Source organism: Camelina sativa, chromosome 9 (assembly GCF_000633955.1).
Source record: "Camelina sativa cultivar DH55 chromosome 9, Cs, whole genome shotgun sequence".
Classification (NCBI taxonomy): Eukaryota; Viridiplantae; Streptophyta; class Magnoliopsida; order Brassicales; family Brassicaceae; genus Camelina; species Camelina sativa.
The window spans coordinates 23,488,343-23,507,445 of record NC_025693.1 but is presented as its reverse complement, the minus strand read 5'-3'; the positions used below and the strand labels follow the sequence as shown (position 1 = coordinate 23,507,445).

Below are 19,103 nucleotides of genomic sequence, written 5' to 3'. Positions count from 1 at the left end.
GAGCTGCTAACCAAACGCAGAAAGAGAATTTGGGGGTTGCATGACCAAACCACACCCTTCGATGCCAAGCAATCGTGCTTGAGGTTGTTCGGACGTGATTCCAAGTGTCTCTAGTAGAGAACTTTGGCCGATAAATGTCATTTCTCCCACGCCAAACCGCACGATCAGGGTGTGGTTGACGTTGCTGCTAGTGCAAGTGCAACGCTTCCTCGATGGCATTAAGCTGGTCAACCCGATGTCGTCTTCGTCTACAATGGTCCCAAACCTCAGCCAAGGTACTCTGCAACGCTATCCCCATATCCAGGGGTTCACGTTCCCCCACCACATCCGAGAGAGTGCCTAATTCCGACCAGTTGTCGTAACAGAAGGAGGTTTGTTCCCCATTTCCCACTTCCACCTTACAAAACGTTTTGGCTAGATCTCGATACTTAAGTAGGCGCTTCCAAATCCAAGACCCCAGTGTTGTGGTACTCTTTACTGACCAAAAAGATACCTGCTTCAACAAATTTGAATTAACCCATTTCACCCACAAAGAGTCTCCATGAGAAACTAACCGCCATATCAACTTCAGAGAGCACACCAAGTTAGCTTCCTGAAGTGATCTTAGCCCCAAACCTCCCTCAGCCTTTGGCTTACAAACTGCCAACCAAGAAACTTTTGCTTTGCGAGTATTCATCTCTGTTCCTGACCACAAAAACGCAGAACACATAGAATTTATCTCATCTAGGCATGCACTAGGCAAACTGTAGGCACCCATCCAGAAGTTACATACACTCCACAGAACCGAAGAAATCAGGTTAAATCAATTTGTCTTCTTCAAAGTGAACCAGACAAATTATTTGCACAACACCAAGAAGGATGTCAGAAGGACATCAAACGTGCATTTGAAGTTTTACAAGCTCGATTTAAAATAAATCACGAACCAGCACGTTTGTGGGATATAGCCGATTGAGCTATGATCATGCGGTCATGTATTATATTACATTATTATATGATTGTTGAGGATGAGCGAGATACATATGTGCAATATTGGACCGATTATGATCAGTCTGAGGCAAGTGGTTCTAGTACACCATAATTATTCTCTACCGAGGTGCTACCTGCTTTTGCAAATCATGTGCGTGCTAGATGTCAATTACGTGATTCAAATGTCCATCATGAATTGCAAGCAGATCTAGTCAAACACATATGGGTAAAATTCGGGATGTTCCATGATTAAAGAAGCTTTTAGAATTTTGTGTGTGATTTAAGTTAAGATGATTGTCCTAATTAAGTTATGTACCTGTATTGTGTGTTTGTATTTTCCGAATTTCAAGTTTGTGTAATTTTATTTGTTTTAATAATAATAATTTTTATTTTTGTTATATTAAAATATTAGCTAAAAATATAAAATTTAATTTAAAAAATAATAATATAACTTTTATTAATTTTAATTTTTACTATAAATGTGTTGTTATTAAATTAAGTAAAAATAAAAATATAAAATGAAAATAGTGGGATAAAGTGTTGATTTTTATTAAACAAAACTATTAGAGAGGTTAAAATTGATTCCGATGTAGAATGATTAGGTGGAATAAAGATAAAATGATTAGGCGTAGAATCATTAGGTGGAAGAAAGATAAAATGTTAAAAGTTGAGATTTATTATGTTGAAATAAAAAATCATTGTACATGGTCTCACTCTCTCTCTCTGTTCTTAGTTTTTATCTCTTTGGAAGCACAGATCCAACATGTCCTCCTCTTCAATGGCTGCTGCCACTGATTTCCAGTTTCCCCCACGTTTCTTCAAAGTTTTCGTCGCCCATTTCAGCTCAGATTCCATGGTAACATATTCTCTCTTGGTTTTATTTTTTCAGGTTTCTTTTGTACATGAGCAAACGATTCTTGAATTTGAAAGATTTTTTACTCTTGTGGTTTCTTACAACTATCTCTGATGGTGCCGGTGGTGGTTTTTTTCTTTCTTTCTTTCTGTGGGTTTATCTGCATTTAGGCTCCTGTTAGTATAGATGTTGCTCTGCCGTTTCTAGGGTTTTGCTCTGTTTCTTCTTACCCCTTTGGTTTCCTCTGTTTTCTCACTGATGAGTAAAGATTAAAACTTTTCTGTATGAATCAGCCTATTCTATAAACTTAAATATGGAAATGTTTGAATATTGTGACTGGATTCTACCAAAGTAGAGGTAGTTTTGCTCAGATCCTGTTTTCCTGTTGATGAATAGATTCTATACATGTGTCCTGCTTTGAGAAGCTTGTCTGCTTATTTTAATTCTCTCTGGATGCTAAAAGTTGTAATTTTTTTACTGAGAAGCTTCTTATAGGGTTTGGATTGACTTCTTGAGACTGTATGCTTTGATTTTGTCTGGTTCTTGAAAGTTGACACTTTTTAAGTTTTAAACCTCTGCAATGGTCAGAAGTTTCAACCTGACTTTGAATTTGGATGACATTCTCTGACTTGCCTATAGAGTCTATGAGTATTTCTTGAGTGTTGGCCTTTTGCAATGAGCAGGTGATCCCAGTCTCCTACTACGATCAGCTTCCACGTCTTTTGCCCAAAAAGGTGATACTCCAAGGACCTGGTGGATGCTCTTGGGACGTAGCGACCAAGATAAGGGGAGATGAAGTGCATTTTGCACAAAGATGGCCCAAATTCGTTGACGATAACACTCTTAACGACGGAGACTTTTTGACCTTCGTGTATAATGGTGACCACATATTGAGGTCAGTATCTACCGCAGCGATGGATGTAAAGAGACTAGCGAAGTCTTTGAAGTGGAAGAGGACGAAGGAGACAGAATAAACACTATCCTCGTCTTCATCAGAATCCTCCACAACTTCCACTTTTGACTTTCCTGAAAAAATCTCCACAACTTCCACTTTTGACTTTCCTGAAAAAATATCTCAAGAGTCTCAAAACAAAAGAATCTAAGTGATGAAGAAAAGCTAACTATGTGGTTAAACCAACCTTTGTCTCTGAGCAGTGACGACACAGACAGTCCTTCTAAACCTGAGATGACGAATGCAATCCCGGAAGGCAGAGACAAAGGTTTAAAGCAGTTGTTAGCTTTTCTTCATCACTTAGAGATTCTTTTGTTTTGACGACTCTGTGAGATATTTTTTGGGGAAAGTCAAAGTGGAAATTGTGGAGGATTCTGATCAAGACCAGGATAGTGTTTATTCTGAAAGCAGCGAGATACTGAAACAGAATCTGACAGTGGCTCTGAGATCAAGATAGGCAAGACAACCCGCAAACGCAAGAACAAAGGTTAGGTTTCAACCACCACCCATTGTTAGCTATTTTCATCACTTGAGTTGTTTTATGTTAATTGCTTTCTGTAGATAAGTCTGTTTCGTTTGCTTGTGATGTTTCCAGAAAAGAAGAAAGATCAGGAAGCTGTGCCTGTGGAGGAGGAGTCTTCTGAGGAAGACGGTGACGGTGACAGTGTCAGTGATTATATTGAAGCATTTGGTCAATTAGATGTTGAAGACAAATCCAACAGTGAGGACAGTTCTTATGCTCCAGAGGAAGAAGACACAGCCACCTCCACTTGAGTCAAAGCAAAGGTAAAATACATTTAACTTTCATCAGTTTGATTGTCTGCGAGATGCTTATATTAATGCAACATTGTTTTGTCTCTTATTATGTGGAACCAAGGCGGCAAAGAAGAGGAAGAAAGGTAAACAAATCAGTTTCTTAGTTCCATTACTTTATAAGGTGATTAATTTATGGGATGCTCATCCAGAAATGCTTTTGTCTCTTGAGATTTTTACAGTAGAGGCCAAGATCAAAAATCCTGAGACATATCTCGATGATCCAAAGAACATACACTTTGAGACGAACGTGAAGAATAGGTTATACGAGCTGGTAAGATCTGCAATCATAATTTGTAACTAATAAGATACTAGTAATTTTAACCTAACTAACCTATTTGTTTAATTTGTGTGCCTTTAAAAGCAGTTGGTTCATGCACGATTGGTGAAAGACTATTGCTTGAGATTTGGATGAATCATGCACGATTGTCTAATTAACTGTTTCTCTTGTTTTAGTATGAATCTTGTTTTAAAATTACAAGATCTAATCTTTGAGATATGTTGTACCTATGTTGTATCGATTCGGTTTACATTAATACTTATGCTTTCAGAACATAAAATCCTCTATATAACTGAAAGAAATTGATAAGAGTAAGGGAAAACATAATTACAAGAACTGAAATCAGTTTATGTCTTAAAACAATGGATATTAGGCTTCGAGTGTTTCAGATGGAGTAAGAAGCAAAGATGAGATCATCCATGGATAGGTCGGATCTTGATGGTTTCCGCAGAATCCTCTGTCACAAAGAATAAAATTATAAAGATGATATATTTCTTATAACTGTTTAAATCCAATTCACAACTTTAGATCAAGGAAGCTCTAAATATCTTAGATTAACATGATATTTAGAGCTTAACCCAAAATATTTCATCTAATGGAGCAGAAACGTAATAATGCTAAAATAACGGCGCTACAGACTCTGTCCAGAGACATGATATAGCGAAGGCAGCAATGCATGGATCTAAAAGAGATCGTTCTCACTGAGAACGAACGTGTAATATTTGATCTGCTTCTTCTTGCCGTCCCCAACACGCAACTTCGTGTTGTCGGTGGTTGGGTGCGCGACAAGCCTATGAGGCAAGAATCTAATGATATTGATATCGCAATCGACAACATGCCCTTACGTAGATTTCTTGTCATGTTCAATGACTATTTACATTCACAAGAGAAGGATGAAGTACAGGGCCGCATGATTGAGTGTGAACCTAGACAATATATATCAACACTGAAGATGCGTCTTCAGTGGGAAACAAAGAAGGCTGGCTCGCTCTGTAGGCGGCTCTGTCTCTCCCGTTTAGGGGAATGGGTTTACAAGGATGATACCAACAGAAAATTTCGTTCCCGTTGCCGACTACATTTTCAAAGTCTCCATGAAGCGGAAGAGCAGTGACGCTGAAACAATTGTTCATATACAGAGTGCCGCGGCCGGAGAGATTCATACCGTTGATTCTTCCTCTTCAGTTGAAGAATAACGACGTACAACTTGATGATCCAGAGGTCCCGGCTACATCGAGACTAAGAGTACTCACAGGGGTTCTTCTACGAGAAATTAAAGACTTGTGGCGTGTTGCCCCCTTAACATCACTATATATTGCTGTTGCGTATGGATGATGGTAACGGCGGGAAGAGCCTGGATTTTGAACTTGAGAAGAAACAAAACATTTATGTTGGGTATTTGGAATGTTAAACCTCTAGTAAGTCGAAGTAATATCATGAAAGCTCTAAAACTCGAAAACAAAGGAAGAGGACCCATCATCCGTGAATGGCAACATAAATTGTTGACATGGCACCTACCTTACGTCCTTACCCCAAAGGAATGCGTCTCAGAGAAACTCACGAGTCACGAGGCAATGTGACTTTGGATTTTGGAATATGATCAACAAGATTTCACAGATATTGTTGCATTGTTAAAGACTTGGAGTTTTATTATCTTTGATTCTTTTGGTGCTGTATAATATACATATCCTTAACATTATTTCCAAGAAACCAAATGAAAAAAATAAAACAGAGAAGGAATCGTTTTAGTGTTTGCAAAAAGCATGAAAATAAAGAGTGACTTCTTTCTAAAGCACAAAAAGTGGAAATATTAGCTGATGAGACAACACTTTGTTTTCTTTCTTATAATCACATCAGAAATTTCTCTTTAGTCTCTCACCCATATATTCTCTTCTATGCCCACAAACTTTGTCAGCCTCCAATTTACAGTCAGAGCTCAAATTTTGATCTTTCTTTTAGAATAAAAAACAAAACCCAGTCGAATTTTATTCACAGGGCTTTTCCTTTAAGGTTTCTTTTTCTTTTTCACTTAAGAAGGAGAAACATGACTAAATAATAGCACCTGGTTTTCAGACAGCATCTCTGTCATTGCTTGAAACTAGAACCACTGATGACCTTGCTGCTCAGTGAAGTTTTGTTGTCTTTAGGGGAGCTTGTGCTCTGGAGGGCACTTGTAGGATTTGCTTCTGGGCAGCTGTTGGATTGTGTTTCTGAGTCACTGGGCCGTGTCCAAATCTTTATATGTCCTTCTCGGCAAGCTGTAACGACTGATTCTTGTGTGAACATCAAGCCAGAGAGGGGCTCAGTGTGAACTCGGTGAGCTATGATTGGTGAGAGCTTTGGAACATCACGTTTGCAAGGAGCGGGTTGAAGAGTTCCCATTGGTATGATATTGTCCCAGTGAGCTGACTGACTTCCCGTGCTGTAAGTGGGAGATCCTCCCGGCGGTCGCCTAAGTGGAACTACGATCTCATCCATTTCAAGGTCCCACAGAAGTAACTGTGTATCCTGGGAATGCAGCAGAGGAAAGTAGTAGAGTTAATGAGGCAAAAAGGTTTCCATGATCATATATATAGGAGAATCAAGAGATTTTTATTGTAGGGGTCTATGGTTTTTTTTATAGCAAATTAAATTAGACACTCGAGACTTTCAGGCAACATGTTTATTGAAATGATCTCCTCAGTTTCATAACACTGCTACATACAATGAAACATTCCACTTTCTAACAAACACTCCAGTTTCACATGGAAATTATCTCCTCAGTTTTCATAAGTTGATCTGCTAATGAACAAAGCTGGATAGATGCACGATAAGACCCTGTGAAGCTACAATACTGTGATTAAATCATAAGATTTCCACTTAGTTTCTGATCAGCCTAAGAACCTATCTTCTAATAAACTCTTGTATCTTTGTTTTTCCTCATCATTGAAATGATAAAAAAAAAAATGAGATGAGTTTGAATAATTAAGCCAATCAAAGTAATATAGATAATTTTAACGGAACACCCATAATTGAAGCACATTTCAATTCTTTGCTAAATGTAAAAGTGAACCAGAAAAATGGGTAAAGGCATGAAGAAATACCTGACCAACTGATCCAAAACGGTACATAACATGCTCTCCTGACCCATCCGAATTTGGTGACGACCAGTAGGAATCAAAAGCTACTCCACTTACCTGAGAGCAACCATTCCGACATTAGTCAAGTGCTGTTTATGTTAAAAGAAATCTTACTGAAAATCAAGAACCTTACCCACGAATTGTGTCCCTCACCCCACGCCACGACCTTCCGATCCTCCATACTCCACACTTGAACCAAGTCATCTTCACCTCCAGTCAAAATGTACTTTCCATCCATACTGTCAGTGTCAATAGGATCACAATGTCACTAAACAGTATCATTCTGGGATAATATGCTCACACAAATGACATCTATTTAAGACAAATTTTGTGACATCAATCAAGAAAAAAAGTTGCCAAAGGAATTATATCCCATCACCTCCACGAACAGCATAGCAGAGCACCATAATAACTTTTCCCACCACATACTAGCTTCTGGGTTGTGAAGTCAAAAATGCGAAGATAGCCTGTAAATGGAAAGAAATCTTAGTGCTTAATAAAGAAATATATAGAGAAAGAAAAAGACCATACGACATAAAAGAGGCGCCTTACCATCTCTTCCAACAGTCGCCAAGTGTGCCCCATCATTTGAGAATGCAATGCTGTTAACTGAACCTTGACAGATATGCCATCTCGCAACAGGATTACTCTGCATGAATACACACAGGAATGAACAATGGTACATCGAAATATGCTCAATGATAGAAAGAAAGTATGAATATCTCATACCAAACATGTAATACAAAAATTTATTAAGACAACTGGCAACTGATGATACTACTAGAGACTAGGCATGTACCATGTGCTTCCAGCACCTATATAAGGATCTAATGAAATGGTTGAAAACTCACATACCTTGCTATATTTTGCTTTGTCAACTGAAAATTGTGTAGGATCTCTTATAGCAGGAAATGTTGAGTCAGTGGCACCATCTTTATTCTATTAAGTTAAATTAGGATCAGGCATTAGACAAAATCAGACAAGTTAAAAGTCATATGCAAGTTAAAAATTCCATCTTTGAGCTTGCCTTCTCATACACGTACAAATTGCCATCAGCATGAGCAACGACAAATGCTCCATCACCTCCAGGCACCCAGGATATACTAGTGCAACGACTGTTACAAAGCACCAAACTTTGTTTTGAACTTAGATAAGGCATGAAACCATAATAGATTCATGTTTCAACTTAGCCAACTCAAAAACGTACTCCTCTAAGAAATATATCCTGTTCTGTTATAATTTAATTAAACTACTGTCACTGAGAGTTTCCTAGAACACAATCCATTACAATGACAGACGATGAATTATATAACTTTGTTGCGCTGACATAAATACTAGCAGAAGTAAAAACGAGGAACACAAAAAGATCCTTAGAAAAAGTTAATGTGAAATCGATTCGTCAAGTGTCACTAACAAATAATAGCAGTATAGCACAGTCAAAATGTGGGAGGAAAAAATAAATACACGAAAAAGATAAAATCTTGCCTGTTATTCACAGAACCATCCTTGTTATAGTGCAGTGCACCAACAAGCTTCTTAGAGACATCCTGTAACTGTTGTCTCAGTGATACCGTGTACACTACAATAACACACCAGAACAAATAAATCCAAGAGAAAAGGCATCTAGATCAGAGATGAAAAATGGTAAGCTCAAACTTGTGAATTACCATCCCCAGAATTTAGCCCAATAAGTAAGTCATGCCCATCCTTAGCATCCGGATCAAAAGAATGGCACATAGGGTTTGAATTACTGAAATGGATAGACTTTACAGGATCCTACATTAAAGAAGTTTCCTAAACCATTACATCCAACAACAAAAAAAAAAAACCAGAACAATACAGCTAAATCATTAAAAGAAAAACAAAAAAGAGAAGTAAGTTACCTTGTCTTGTGAGTTCAAGTCACAGATAAAAATAGCATCACTCACATTGAAGACCAAGTAAGTTCCTTTCCCATCGAAATTTGTATTTGTAATCGAAGTGGTAAAATTAGAAGCAGCGAAAGAGCCACTAATCCTGGAACTAGCACTCACATTTTTGCCCCCTCCATTACCTCCAACAAAACTAAGCGCACGACTCCCATTTCCAGTGCCTAGCAACCTCGCTGTTGCTGAACGGAATCCGCTACCAGCAGTGTAACCCGAGGACGAAGAAGAAGTACCAGTTGGGGTCGTAGGAGCAGCTCTTTCCTTTAGCTGTGCTAGTGTTACCTGAAAAAAATAAACAAAAATTTCTCAATTTCATCATTGGTAAGCAAATGCTACTGAAACCAACTGATCAACTAAATAACCTTATGCATTCTAATACATATTTCACTATCAACAGATTCATGATGATCGATACTAATTCCAAAACCCAAACTCATTCCAATCGAATTAAAAAAAAAAAACTTCAATTAGAGAAGCGAATCAAAGTATCAAATACCAAAAGAAATCCCTAAATCAAAAAACTTAACCTGAGTAACCGTTTTGCCATGTGCGTAGTGAAGGAGACCAGAGGAATGCGTTTTCTCGTAGTGAAGCTTATACTTCCCTTCAGGCGTCTTGAAATAAGTCTTAATTCCGGGAGACTGAGGATTCGCCGCAGGTGAAGACGATGAAGATGGGCCAGATATCATTCCATTAGAAGTGTTCATCATGGTGTTGTTCGCTTGCTATAATACTCTTCTTCTTCTCTAATCGTCGACTCAATAGCATCTGATCACGATTCACACAAGCCCCCTAGGGTTTCACCCAAATCGAAAACCCAGAAAATTATTCCCAATTTATCTTCTTCCTCTTCTTCTTCGATGTTTTTAAAATCAGTAAAAGTCCCGGCCGAAGAAGAATCAAAACTTGTCTGCTTCTGAGTCCCTGAGGTCTCTGACTCTCTCTCCAATGGCTTACCGAATCAAAGGGGTTATTATGATATATGCAACTTCTACTTGTTTTGTTTCCATCACAACATACAGCTTTGACTCGGAAACTATTTAAAAGTCATTACAATCAACGGCGGAGATTCTCATAACGGATTTTAACGGGTGGAGATACTTTTGATCTGATGGGTCGGGTTTAGTTTATGATACGCATAGATCACGTGTGCTGACGTCATTGGATATTTCAGGCCCATTTTCAAACCCATTAATCAACTGATGATCAAATGTTTCTTATTAGGTTTCGAGTTGTTCTTGGGTTATAGCCTTATAGGTATTTTGGTTTTGTGAAATCCAAATATGGTTGATTTGGTTTCTTGGTTCAATGCGTTTCGTTAAGATAAATAAAATTTAGTTTTGTTTGGTTTGATGTTTTGGAAATTTAAGAGTAGAAAAGGAAACTTTACTAAAACTATATAATCCGGTGACTGTATATATATATACTGTATGTGAATGGTTTGTGTTATTCAATATTAATTCATGTTAAAATCTGTCAATTACCCAAACAAAAGCAGCCCTCGTAGCTCGGTTGGTTGGAGCACACGTTTAGTAAGCGGGGAGGTCTTGAGTTCAACTCGTTGAGAGCCAGCTTATTTCATCACTTCCTTTTTACCAAAAAAAACCCAAAAAAGATTTGGATACTTTATGGTTCTCTTCTCTTTAGCTTCAACGAACGACAACGACTAGAATAAAGAAAAGATGATGATACAAAGTGCTACGACCGTTATTTGTTAGTATGTGAGAAAATCAGAAACACACAAAAGTCACTTTGACATATCATAACAATTTTTCTTTTCTCCATAGAAAAATTTTCAGACCAACAAGAAAGAGATATTATAGCTGTTGATGTATGAAATCGATAATATAAATAATAAGAGTAAAGTGGGATTAATCAGATCTGGTCCTTTTATTTAACGTAGAATTTGAAGAAGGGTTTACAGGAAAATGGCGATTACAGAGTAAAATGCAGTTAATCTGTAAATAATTGCTTTTCTCTCTCTAATTGCCCAGGATTTTTTGGATCTTATAGTGGGACCTTAACCTAGAGTTTCTTCTGTCCCCTGGCAAAATGACGATTTTGCCCCTGCGGCCTGTTGGGCCTGATCTAAGACTTTTGGCTCAAAATCTCTTTAGAATCTTCTGTTTGGGCTTTAGGAATGTTGGGGGCAAAGCCCATATCCAACAATAGCCGTTAGGGAAACCCACGTGGCGTGACATCTCAATCCACTTGTCTGACTTCATTCGTTGTCTCTTTGGATTCTCTTTTCTTTGCTCTCTCTGTCTCTTTCTCTCTCTCTCTCTATCTCATCTTCTTCCCCCAATATTATTCCTTTGTCTCTTCCTCTCCTTTACTTTACTCCAAGCAAAGTATTGCCCCAATACACATCCCGTGACTTTTCATCATCTCTCTCTCTCTCAAATTAAGAATCTTTTCTTCTTCGTCCTTCTTCTCCAATGGCTTATCTCTGAAAAAAAACATCTCTCTGTCCGCTCCATCGTTAATGTCTCTCTTACTCTTCTTCTTTATTTCAATCTTGCTCTGTTTCTTCAATGGAGCTACTACTACTACTACAGAGTTCGATTTCTCCACGCTAGCTATAAGCAACCTAAAGCTCCTCGGTGACGCTCGTTTAAGCAACGGAATCGTAAGCCTCACGCGTGACCTCTCTGTACCTAACTCCGGTTCCGGTAAAGTCTTGTACGCTAACCCAATCAGATTCCGACAACCCGGAACTCACTTCCCGACAAGCTTCTCAACTTTTTTCTCCTTCTCCATCACCAATGTAAACCCTTCTTCCATCGGCGGTGGTCTCGCTTTCGTCATCACCCCCGACGCCAACACAATCGGCTTCGCCGGTGGCTCGTTGGGACTCACCGGTCCCAACGGGTCCGGTTCTAAATTCGTCGCTGTCGAGTTCGATACTTTAATGGACGTGGATTTCAAAGACATTAATAGTAACCATGTCGGGTTCGACGTAAACGGCGTCGTTTCATCTGTTTCAGGCGATCTTGGCACCGTGAACATCGATCTCAAGAGCGGCAACACCGTCAATTCATGGATCGAATACGACGGAGTAACTCGGGTCTTCAACGTATCGGTCTCTTACTCCAATCTGAAACCTAAAGTTCCGATTTTGTCCTTCCCTCTCGATTTAGATCGATACGTGAACGACTTCATGTTCGTCGGATTCTCCGGTTCAACTCAGGGAAGCACAGAGAGTCACACTATCGAATGGTGGAGCTTCAGTTCCTCATTCGGGTCGGGTTTCGGATCCGGATCCGGTTCACCTCCTCCTCGTGCTAATTTGATGAATCCGAAAGCTAATTCGGTGAACTCCCCGCCGCCGTTAGCGTCACAGCCGTCTTCTTCAGCGGTTCCGATCTCAAGCAACACTCAATCGAAAACTTCGTCTTCGTCTTGCCACAACAGCTTCTGCAAAGAGAACCGTGGAGCAATCGCCGGAGTTCTAACCGCCGGAGCTTTCTTTCTAGCACTATTCGCCGGAGCTTTGTTCTGGGTCTACTCCAAAAAGTTCAAACGAGTCGAGAGATCTGACTCTTTCGCATCGGAGATCATCAAAGCTCCTAAAGAGTTCAGCTACAAAGAACTCAAAGCCGGTACAAAGAACTTCAACGAGAGTCGAATCATCGGACACGGAGCCTTCGGAGTTGTTTACAGAGGAATATTACCTGAGACAGGAGACATCGTCGCCGTGAAACGATGCAGTCACAGCTCACAAGACAAAAAGAACGAGTTTTTATCTGAGCTATCCATAATCGGAAGCTTAAGACACAGAAACCTCGTGAGGTTACAAGGATGGTGTCACGAGAAAGGTGAGATTTTGTTAGTGTACGATCTTATGCCAAATGGTTCGCTTGATAAAGCTTTGTTCGAGTCACGTTTCACGTTACCGTGGGATCATCGAAAAAAGATCTTGCTTGGTGTTGCGTCTGCGTTAGCTTATTTACATAGAGAGTGTGAGAATCAAGTGATTCATAGAGATGTTAAAAGTAGTAATATTATGTTAGATGAGAATTTTAACGCCAAGCTTGGAGATTTCGGATTAGCTAGACAGATTGAGCACGATAAGTCGCCGGAAGCGACTGTTGCAGCCGGGACTATGGGGTATTTAGCGCCGGAGTATCTTTTAACTGGTCGTGCTACGGAGAAGACTGATGTTTTTAGTTACGGAGCGGTGGTTTTGGAAGTGGTTAGTGGGAGAAGACCGATCGAGAAGGACTTAAACGTGCAAAGACATAATAATAATGTTGGGGTGAATCCGAATTTAGTAGAATGGGTGTGGGGTTTGTATAAAGAAGGGAAAGTTTCGGCAGCGGCTGATTCTAGGCTTGAAGGTAAGTTTGATGAAGGTGAGATGTGGCGGGTCATGGTTGTGGGACTGGCTTGTTCTCATCCGGATCCAGCAGCTAGGCCTACTATGAGGTCAGTGGTGCAAATGCTGATTGGTGAAGCTGATGTACCGGTTGTGCCTAAGTCTAGACCTACCATGAGTTTTAGCACTTCGCATTTGTTGCTGAGTTTGCAAGATACGCTCTCTGATTGTAATACCGTGGCTTTGAATTCTAGCCGTTCGTCGTCGTGGTCTGTGCCCGAACATAACGTTATCATTCGAAGCGACGATGACCATTTGTTGTAGATTAGATTTATGTGTTTTGTGTGTTTGATTATTTGATTAGATTTTGATTTGTGTTGTAACATTCAATTCATTTGTGTTTTCTTTCAATGTATGTAAGATAAGAACACAAAATTGGTTGATTAGAACTTCGAAGCCATTATTTTAAGCAATTGGTAGAAGTTTTGATTACAAAATGCAGCCGCCATTGTTCGAAACCAAGCCGATACAAAACGGAACAATTATACGTATGGGTGAATGGGTAGATATAATATGGGCCTAACTTTGCATAACAAAAGATACGGGTTAAAATCCGAAATACCTGAAGAGTTAAGGGGTACAAATAAGATTTTTCTGATTAGTGTAAGTGACTATAGTAGTATAGTGGATCGTGAACACGTGTGTATATTATCCTCTGTGTGTGTGAGTTCGTGTTTTGTGTCTTATTAATCTTGTCTCTCGAAAACAGATCCTCGTTTCCTCCTCATCCTCCTAGAACGTTACTGGAGAGCTGATCTCACATATTTTGGATCGTAATCATGGACGGAGAAGATTTTGCCGGAAAGGTACCGTCAATCTTCTCTATACTTGCTCCTTTTTGTTAGAATTTAACGGTGCTTCGATGAAATTGAAATGATTTTACCTAGCTCCTCTTCTGCGATCCCAGAATGTGCAATCGGATTTATTAGGGTTAGGTTAATGATATAGTTTGAGAATATGGGCCTATTTATGTTACTGATCTGAGAAATTCATGTGTTATATAATTCCTTACATGCATTGCCCAGGACAATTGCTTTTGATTTGAGTTATTATTGCCCTTTATATGTGCCAATATGTTGATTGTGTGTATATGGTATATGAATTATGCAAACATTGGTGTGACATTGGTTTGACAGGCGGCTGCTGAAGCCAAAGGATTGAACCCGGGATTAATCGTGCTGCTTGTTGTTGGACTTCCTCTTGTTGTGTTCCTAATCGCCAACTACGTGCTTTACGTGTATGCTCAGAAGAACCTACCTCCGAGGAAGAAGAAGCCTGTTTCCAAAAAGAAGCTCAAGCGTGAGAAGCTCAAGCAAGGTGTCCCTGTCCCTGGAGAGTAGAAATAAAAGCCAGCTTAGCCTTCACTTGTTGCCTCCTCGTTCAAAGCGGTTTTTACATTCGGTTACCAAATGTCACCCTCAAAAGGGTTTTTTTCTTACTTTACTTCTTCTGTCAATGAGGATTATCTCGACTATTGTTTTGGTCTGTCTAGTTTTTTGCCACACATTTTGATTTTGTTGCATCTGTAGAGTCTGTCTCATCTTTTTTTTTGCAGCAATTTCTCATCTTTGATACTATTTAACTGACAAAATGTTTCTTGTTTTCCTTGTTTGTCCTCATTAACCTCGCTACCATATAGCTGTAGATATAAGGCTGATCAATTGGGATGTTCATTTTTAATTTGCTCCCTCGACTCGAGTACTCATATTTGATGTTTATATATACAATACATCGAATCAATTATAGGTGATGTCAGACCAAATGTATATACACAGAATCAAAACGCAAGGACAGTCAATGCTTTGTGTGTATAGAGCTTTTACAGGTCCAATACCTGGATGCATCTACAAGGATTACAACAACAACAACAACAAACAGCCAATTTCAAGGATACTGAACCAACTCATGTCATATCGCTCTCTTAAGCCACCTAAAGTTAATTTTACCAGTTTTATAAGATTACGGTGTAGGGGAAGCTTTAAGACATACACAGAATATAGTTTCCTTGGCCTTCTTCAAATCATATATCCTCAACCTTCAACTCATCAGATATAGTTGAGATGTATCCTTCTGTTGTAGTAGATATCACTGAATGTATATGAGTATATCCCATCACAACTCCCAACCCCTTTGCGTGCTGCAATCCAATGTGGGTAACCAGTTCTCCTACAGTTGCAAAACGAAAATAGCAAGACAAAAACACATTGTGATTCTTGAAAATTGTCATCGTTTATGCAGCAATAAGTAAATTTTCCTTCACGATGACCAAACAGAACAAGATTTAGTTACAATCAAGTGAAATCATACCTCATCAACTGCCTTAATTTAACAGACACGCTGGCCACTCTGTATGCTGCATCAATCACATGGCAACAGACTGCAGTGGACTCCAAATGAGAGAAAAGGAAAGTGCAAGATATATGTCAACAGCATTTATCTAAGCAAGGAAACAAAATGAGACACAATGGCTAGAGCAAGAAGGAAGAAGATGCAACTTACAAATGTAACGTGATGGCATTCTCTGTGCTTGCTTAGATGAGAAATAAACATCACTTATATGTTTGTTTACCCGGTCTCATGGATAAACTGGATTCTTTTCTTGTGTTGCGGATCACACTCATCTAACACCTGCAACCAGACGTTATGTAGGACTGTATATATATCGTCCCTCTCTGGATGATGTACATCTTCAGCCAAAAATATATGTATTTTATCATTAACTTCGATCCAGCTCTGTCCCGGAATTTTTTTAACATCTTGCTTTTTCATCGAGCTCCTCAACAACGCAGCATCTTCCCAATTTCCAGAAGAAGCATGCATGCTGCAGAGCAATACATGAGCTGTAGAGTTGAAAGGATCGATTTTCAGAATATTTTCAGCAGCTTTTTTGGCCATATCCATATTTCCTTGGGTTTTACATGCAGACAGTAGAGTCTTCCACACGACTACATCAGGTTCCAACTTCATTTCATCGATGAATTTCTCAGCTTCATTTAAATGGCCAGCACGAGCTAGCAAGTCGATTATGCAAGAGCAGTGCTCTTTTGTTGGCGAAATCCCGTGTTCAGTTTGCATGCTTGCATACAGCTTCAAGCCTTCTTCCACCAGCCCAACATGACTACAGGCACTAAGAACACCAACAAATGTTACATGATTTGGCTCTATCCCCGCAGTTTTCATTTCCCTGAACAATATGAGAGTTTCCTCTCCAAGTCCAGACTGTGCATATCCAACTATCAAAGTGCTCCATGAAACTACATCTCCGTTATCCATTGAATCAAAAATCCTTCTCGCTTGCCACAGTGATCCACACTTGGCATACATATCTATCAGTCCATTTTTTATAAACTGCTCAAGCACCAACCCGGTTTTCAAACTATAGCAATGGACTTGACTTCCCAATTTTAGAGATGAGATTTCCACACAACCCCGCAATAGATTGCCCATGGTTATGTGATCTGGCTCACAATCAGACACAAGCATCAGCTTAAAGAATCTCAACATCTCTACTGGCTGTTCGTGTTGCAAACATGCCGTCAGAATAGCATTCCAAGAAACAGAATCTGCGTTGTTTCTGAAGTCTTCAAATAATTTAAAACAACAATACAAGTCCGAGCATAAGGTGTACATGGTAAGCAGAGAGTTGCAAACTGAAAGATCTGCCAGGAAACCACACTTGATAATGAAAGAGTGAATTTGCATGCCTTGACACAAAGCCATTGGTATTGTCGGAGCGCAAAGCAAAGAACGCAAGGAGATGGCATCAGGAATAAAACCAGAATTCCTCATCTGCGAGAAAACTGATACAGCCTCATCAGCGTAACCATTATTTGCAAGTCCAGCAATGATCACATTCCATGATGCTGTATCAGGTCTGTCTATCTGATTAAATACTCTCTTTGCAGAATTCAGGAAACCGCACCTCGCATACATGTCACAGAGCGAACAGCCTGCAATTGCGTTTCCAGCTACCGCTGCTTTAATGCATAATCCATGTATTTGGCTACCATAATCTGGTCTAAGGAGACTGCTACAAGCTTTTAAAGAACTACCAAATATATATTCATTTGGATGGAAAACACCAAATGACAACATTTCTTTTAGGTGGCTCAGGGCTTCAAATTCATACCCAAGTTGCGAGAACCCAGCAATGATAGAGCTCCACGAAATTAGATCCTTCATTGGGATACCATAGAACACTCTGCTGGCATCTGAAATTTGATTGAAGCGAACATACATAGCAATCAGAGCATTTTGAGCAATAAGATGAGAAGTGGATTCCAGCTTAATGACTTGAGCATGCAGTTGCTTCCCTAGCCCAGCATCACCAGTACCAGCACACGCTTTGATGATGCTTCCAAATGCAAACTGGTCAGGAACTAAATTTTCCTCAAGCATTTTCAAGTACAATTTGATTGCCTCGGCTCCCTGACCATTCTGTGAATAGCCAGTAATCACAGATGTGTAAGAGACCAAATTCCTTTCAGGCATAAAATCAAAAACATCTCTAGCATCCCTCAGCGAGCCACATTTCCCATACATGCTTAGAATGTGATTATTAAGAATAGTATCATACTTGCAGTTGGATTTCAATATGTGATCATGTATCTTTCTGCCTTGCGCTAGAGATCTTGATGAAGAGCAAGCACATATCAAAGAGATATAGGTTCTTAACCTTATCTTGAAGCTTGAGTTCTTCTGCGCAGAATCAAACGCTTCCAGTGCTTCCCTGTAGAGATTATTTTTACATAGGGAATTTATGTGATCATTCATTAACTCTTCGGTCTTGATGGTTGATACAACACTTGATGTTACCGGCACCTGACTGTTGCTGAGGGAAACTCTAGCTCCCAATCTTAACATTTTTGCCATTTCAGTTAACCTTTTTAATCCAAACGAGTTCTTCCTAGCAAAAGAAATGTTTGTGGAAGGTTCAGCCAGAGAGACATGTCACTCGGCGAAGCATCCAACGAACCAAACAAAGCATTCTCTGTCATAATAAATGATCCCTTCGTCGAGGATGAAGGCAATAGAATCCATTGTATCAGATTCTTCAAACAGGCACAACTGAATCTTCATATGCAAACACTCATATGTGTATGAACAGGAGGCTAGTCTTCCTTCCCTAGTTGGAATATCAGGACGGGCCTGTTTCAGAGAGAGACAAAAAAAAGTAATCAAATACCAAATGTATACACATAATTCAAATTCTATGAAAACTCTAAATCAAGCCACAGTTAATTTCACACATTATATCAGTCGTCCCCACAAGGTAAATAAATCATGAAAGACATTTTTCACAGCATAAATGCTTTAGCAACAGAGTTGTTGGAAGCGTTAGCTATAACTTTTTTTGTTGAAAAGAATGAATTGGAAGCTCATCAGCTCAACACACACTAATCACAACTTAAGAATTTTTTTTTGTCATTACTAACCAATTTCCAGTTCAATAGAGATTAACAAGGTATACTAACGCAACAAATGTCAAAGGATAGGTGTCACAGACATTATATCGAGCAGGTGGTGTACAATTGTCGGAACATACGCAGTTAACTGATGGTCAAAGGTTTGAACTTTAGAAATTGCATGAGGAAACGCTACTATTGCGCATTATAAACTAGAAACGACACTTCACTATAGCTCTCACTAATTAATGCGACAAGCACAACAACACATGATCCAACCCAACCAAGTCAAAACAGAGATAAACGCAACAAACCTACGACATTCAGATTTTTTGCGACAATATCAGAACCGGAGAGTAGAAAGGTGAGTTGTCACCGATGAAGCTGGTGAGTGGAGAGGAATCGGGAAATC

General features: G+C 39.3%; 4 protein-coding genes, 1 long non-coding RNA gene and 1 pseudogene across 6 annotated transcripts; 4 read left to right on the top strand and 2 right to left on the bottom strand.

The window, feature by feature from the left end:
- On the top strand, positions 1,670–3,557 carry LOC104715629 (annotated as a pseudogene).
- LOC104711901 lies at positions 3,564–4,090 on the top strand. Its single transcript, XR_755400.2, has 3 exons — positions 3,564–3,670; positions 3,767–3,858; positions 3,952–4,090. It is a non-coding gene; the product is annotated as an uncharacterized LOC104711901 (long non-coding RNA).
- LOC104711900 (WD repeat-containing protein 20) lies at positions 5,593–9,889 on the bottom strand. The gene is made up of 11 exons (XM_010428678.2): positions 9,436–9,889; positions 8,864–9,190; positions 8,648–8,756; positions 8,466–8,559; positions 8,008–8,095; positions 7,836–7,919; positions 7,533–7,629; positions 7,360–7,447; positions 7,114–7,219; positions 6,945–7,037; positions 5,593–6,369 (listed from the first exon to the last, which is right to left on the bottom strand). The coding sequence occupies exons 1-11, from the start codon at positions 9,616–9,618 to the stop codon at positions 5,947–5,949; spliced, it is 1,692 nt and encodes a 563-aa protein (XP_010426980.1). The 5' UTR covers positions 9,619–9,889; the 3' UTR covers positions 5,593–5,946.
- Positions 10,966–13,699, top strand: LOC104711899 (L-type lectin-domain containing receptor kinase VIII.1). The gene has a single exon (XM_010428677.2). It carries the CDS (start codon positions 11,394–11,396, stop codon positions 13,548–13,550), a length of 2,157 nt encoding a protein of 718 aa, XP_010426979.1. The 5' UTR covers positions 10,966–11,393; the 3' UTR covers positions 13,551–13,699.
- Positions 13,941–14,905, top strand: LOC104711897 (DNA-binding protein S1FA1). Its single transcript, XM_010428676.2, has 2 exons — positions 13,941–14,092; positions 14,423–14,905. The coding sequence occupies exons 1-2, from the start codon at positions 14,066–14,068 to the stop codon at positions 14,624–14,626; spliced, it is 231 nt and encodes a 76-aa protein (XP_010426978.1). The 5' UTR covers positions 13,941–14,065; the 3' UTR covers positions 14,627–14,905.
- Positions 15,011–19,097, bottom strand: LOC104711896 (pentatricopeptide repeat-containing protein At3g53360, mitochondrial-like). 2 transcript variants are annotated; one of them, XM_010428675.2, is made up of 4 exons: positions 19,006–19,097; positions 15,786–18,434; positions 15,594–15,673; positions 15,011–15,452 (listed from the first exon to the last, which is right to left on the bottom strand). In XM_010428675.2, the coding sequence occupies exon 2, from the start codon at positions 18,156–18,158 to the stop codon at positions 15,852–15,854; it is 2,307 nt and encodes a 768-aa protein (XP_010426977.1). In that variant the 5' UTR covers positions 18,159–18,434; positions 19,006–19,097; the 3' UTR covers positions 15,011–15,452; positions 15,594–15,673; positions 15,786–15,851. The 2 variants fall into 2 exon arrangements, with proteins under 2 accessions (XP_010426977.1, XP_010426976.1); XM_010428674.2 differs by having other exon boundaries at positions 15,012–15,452; positions 15,594–15,663.

Excerpts from the sequence above, each read along its gene's own strand:
- LOC104711900 (XM_010428678.2), bottom strand. The coding sequence starts at position 9,618 with ATGATGAACACTTCTAATGGAATGATATCTGGCCCATCTTCATCGTCT. Across the intron at positions 8,757-8,863 it reads ACTTGAACTCACAAGACAAG|GATCCTGTAAAGTCTATCCA; the intron begins GTAACTTACTTC and ends TCTTTAATGTAG. Across the intron at positions 8,560-8,647 it reads TGGGCTAAATTCTGGGGATG|TGTACACGGTATCACTGAGA; the intron begins GTAATTCACAAG and ends GTGTTATTGTAG.
- LOC104711899 (XM_010428677.2), top strand. The coding sequence starts at position 11,394 with ATGTCTCTCTTACTCTTCTTCTTTATTTCAATCTTGCTCTGTTTCTTC.
- LOC104711897 (XM_010428676.2), top strand. The coding sequence starts at position 14,066 with ATGGACGGAGAAGATTTTGCCGGAAAG. Across the intron at positions 14,093-14,422 it reads GAGAAGATTTTGCCGGAAAG|GCGGCTGCTGAAGCCAAAGG; the intron begins GTACCGTCAATC and ends TTGGTTTGACAG.
- LOC104711896 (XM_010428675.2), bottom strand. The coding sequence starts at position 18,158 with ATGGCAAAAATGTTAAGATTGGGAGCTAGAGTTTCCCTCAGCAACAGT.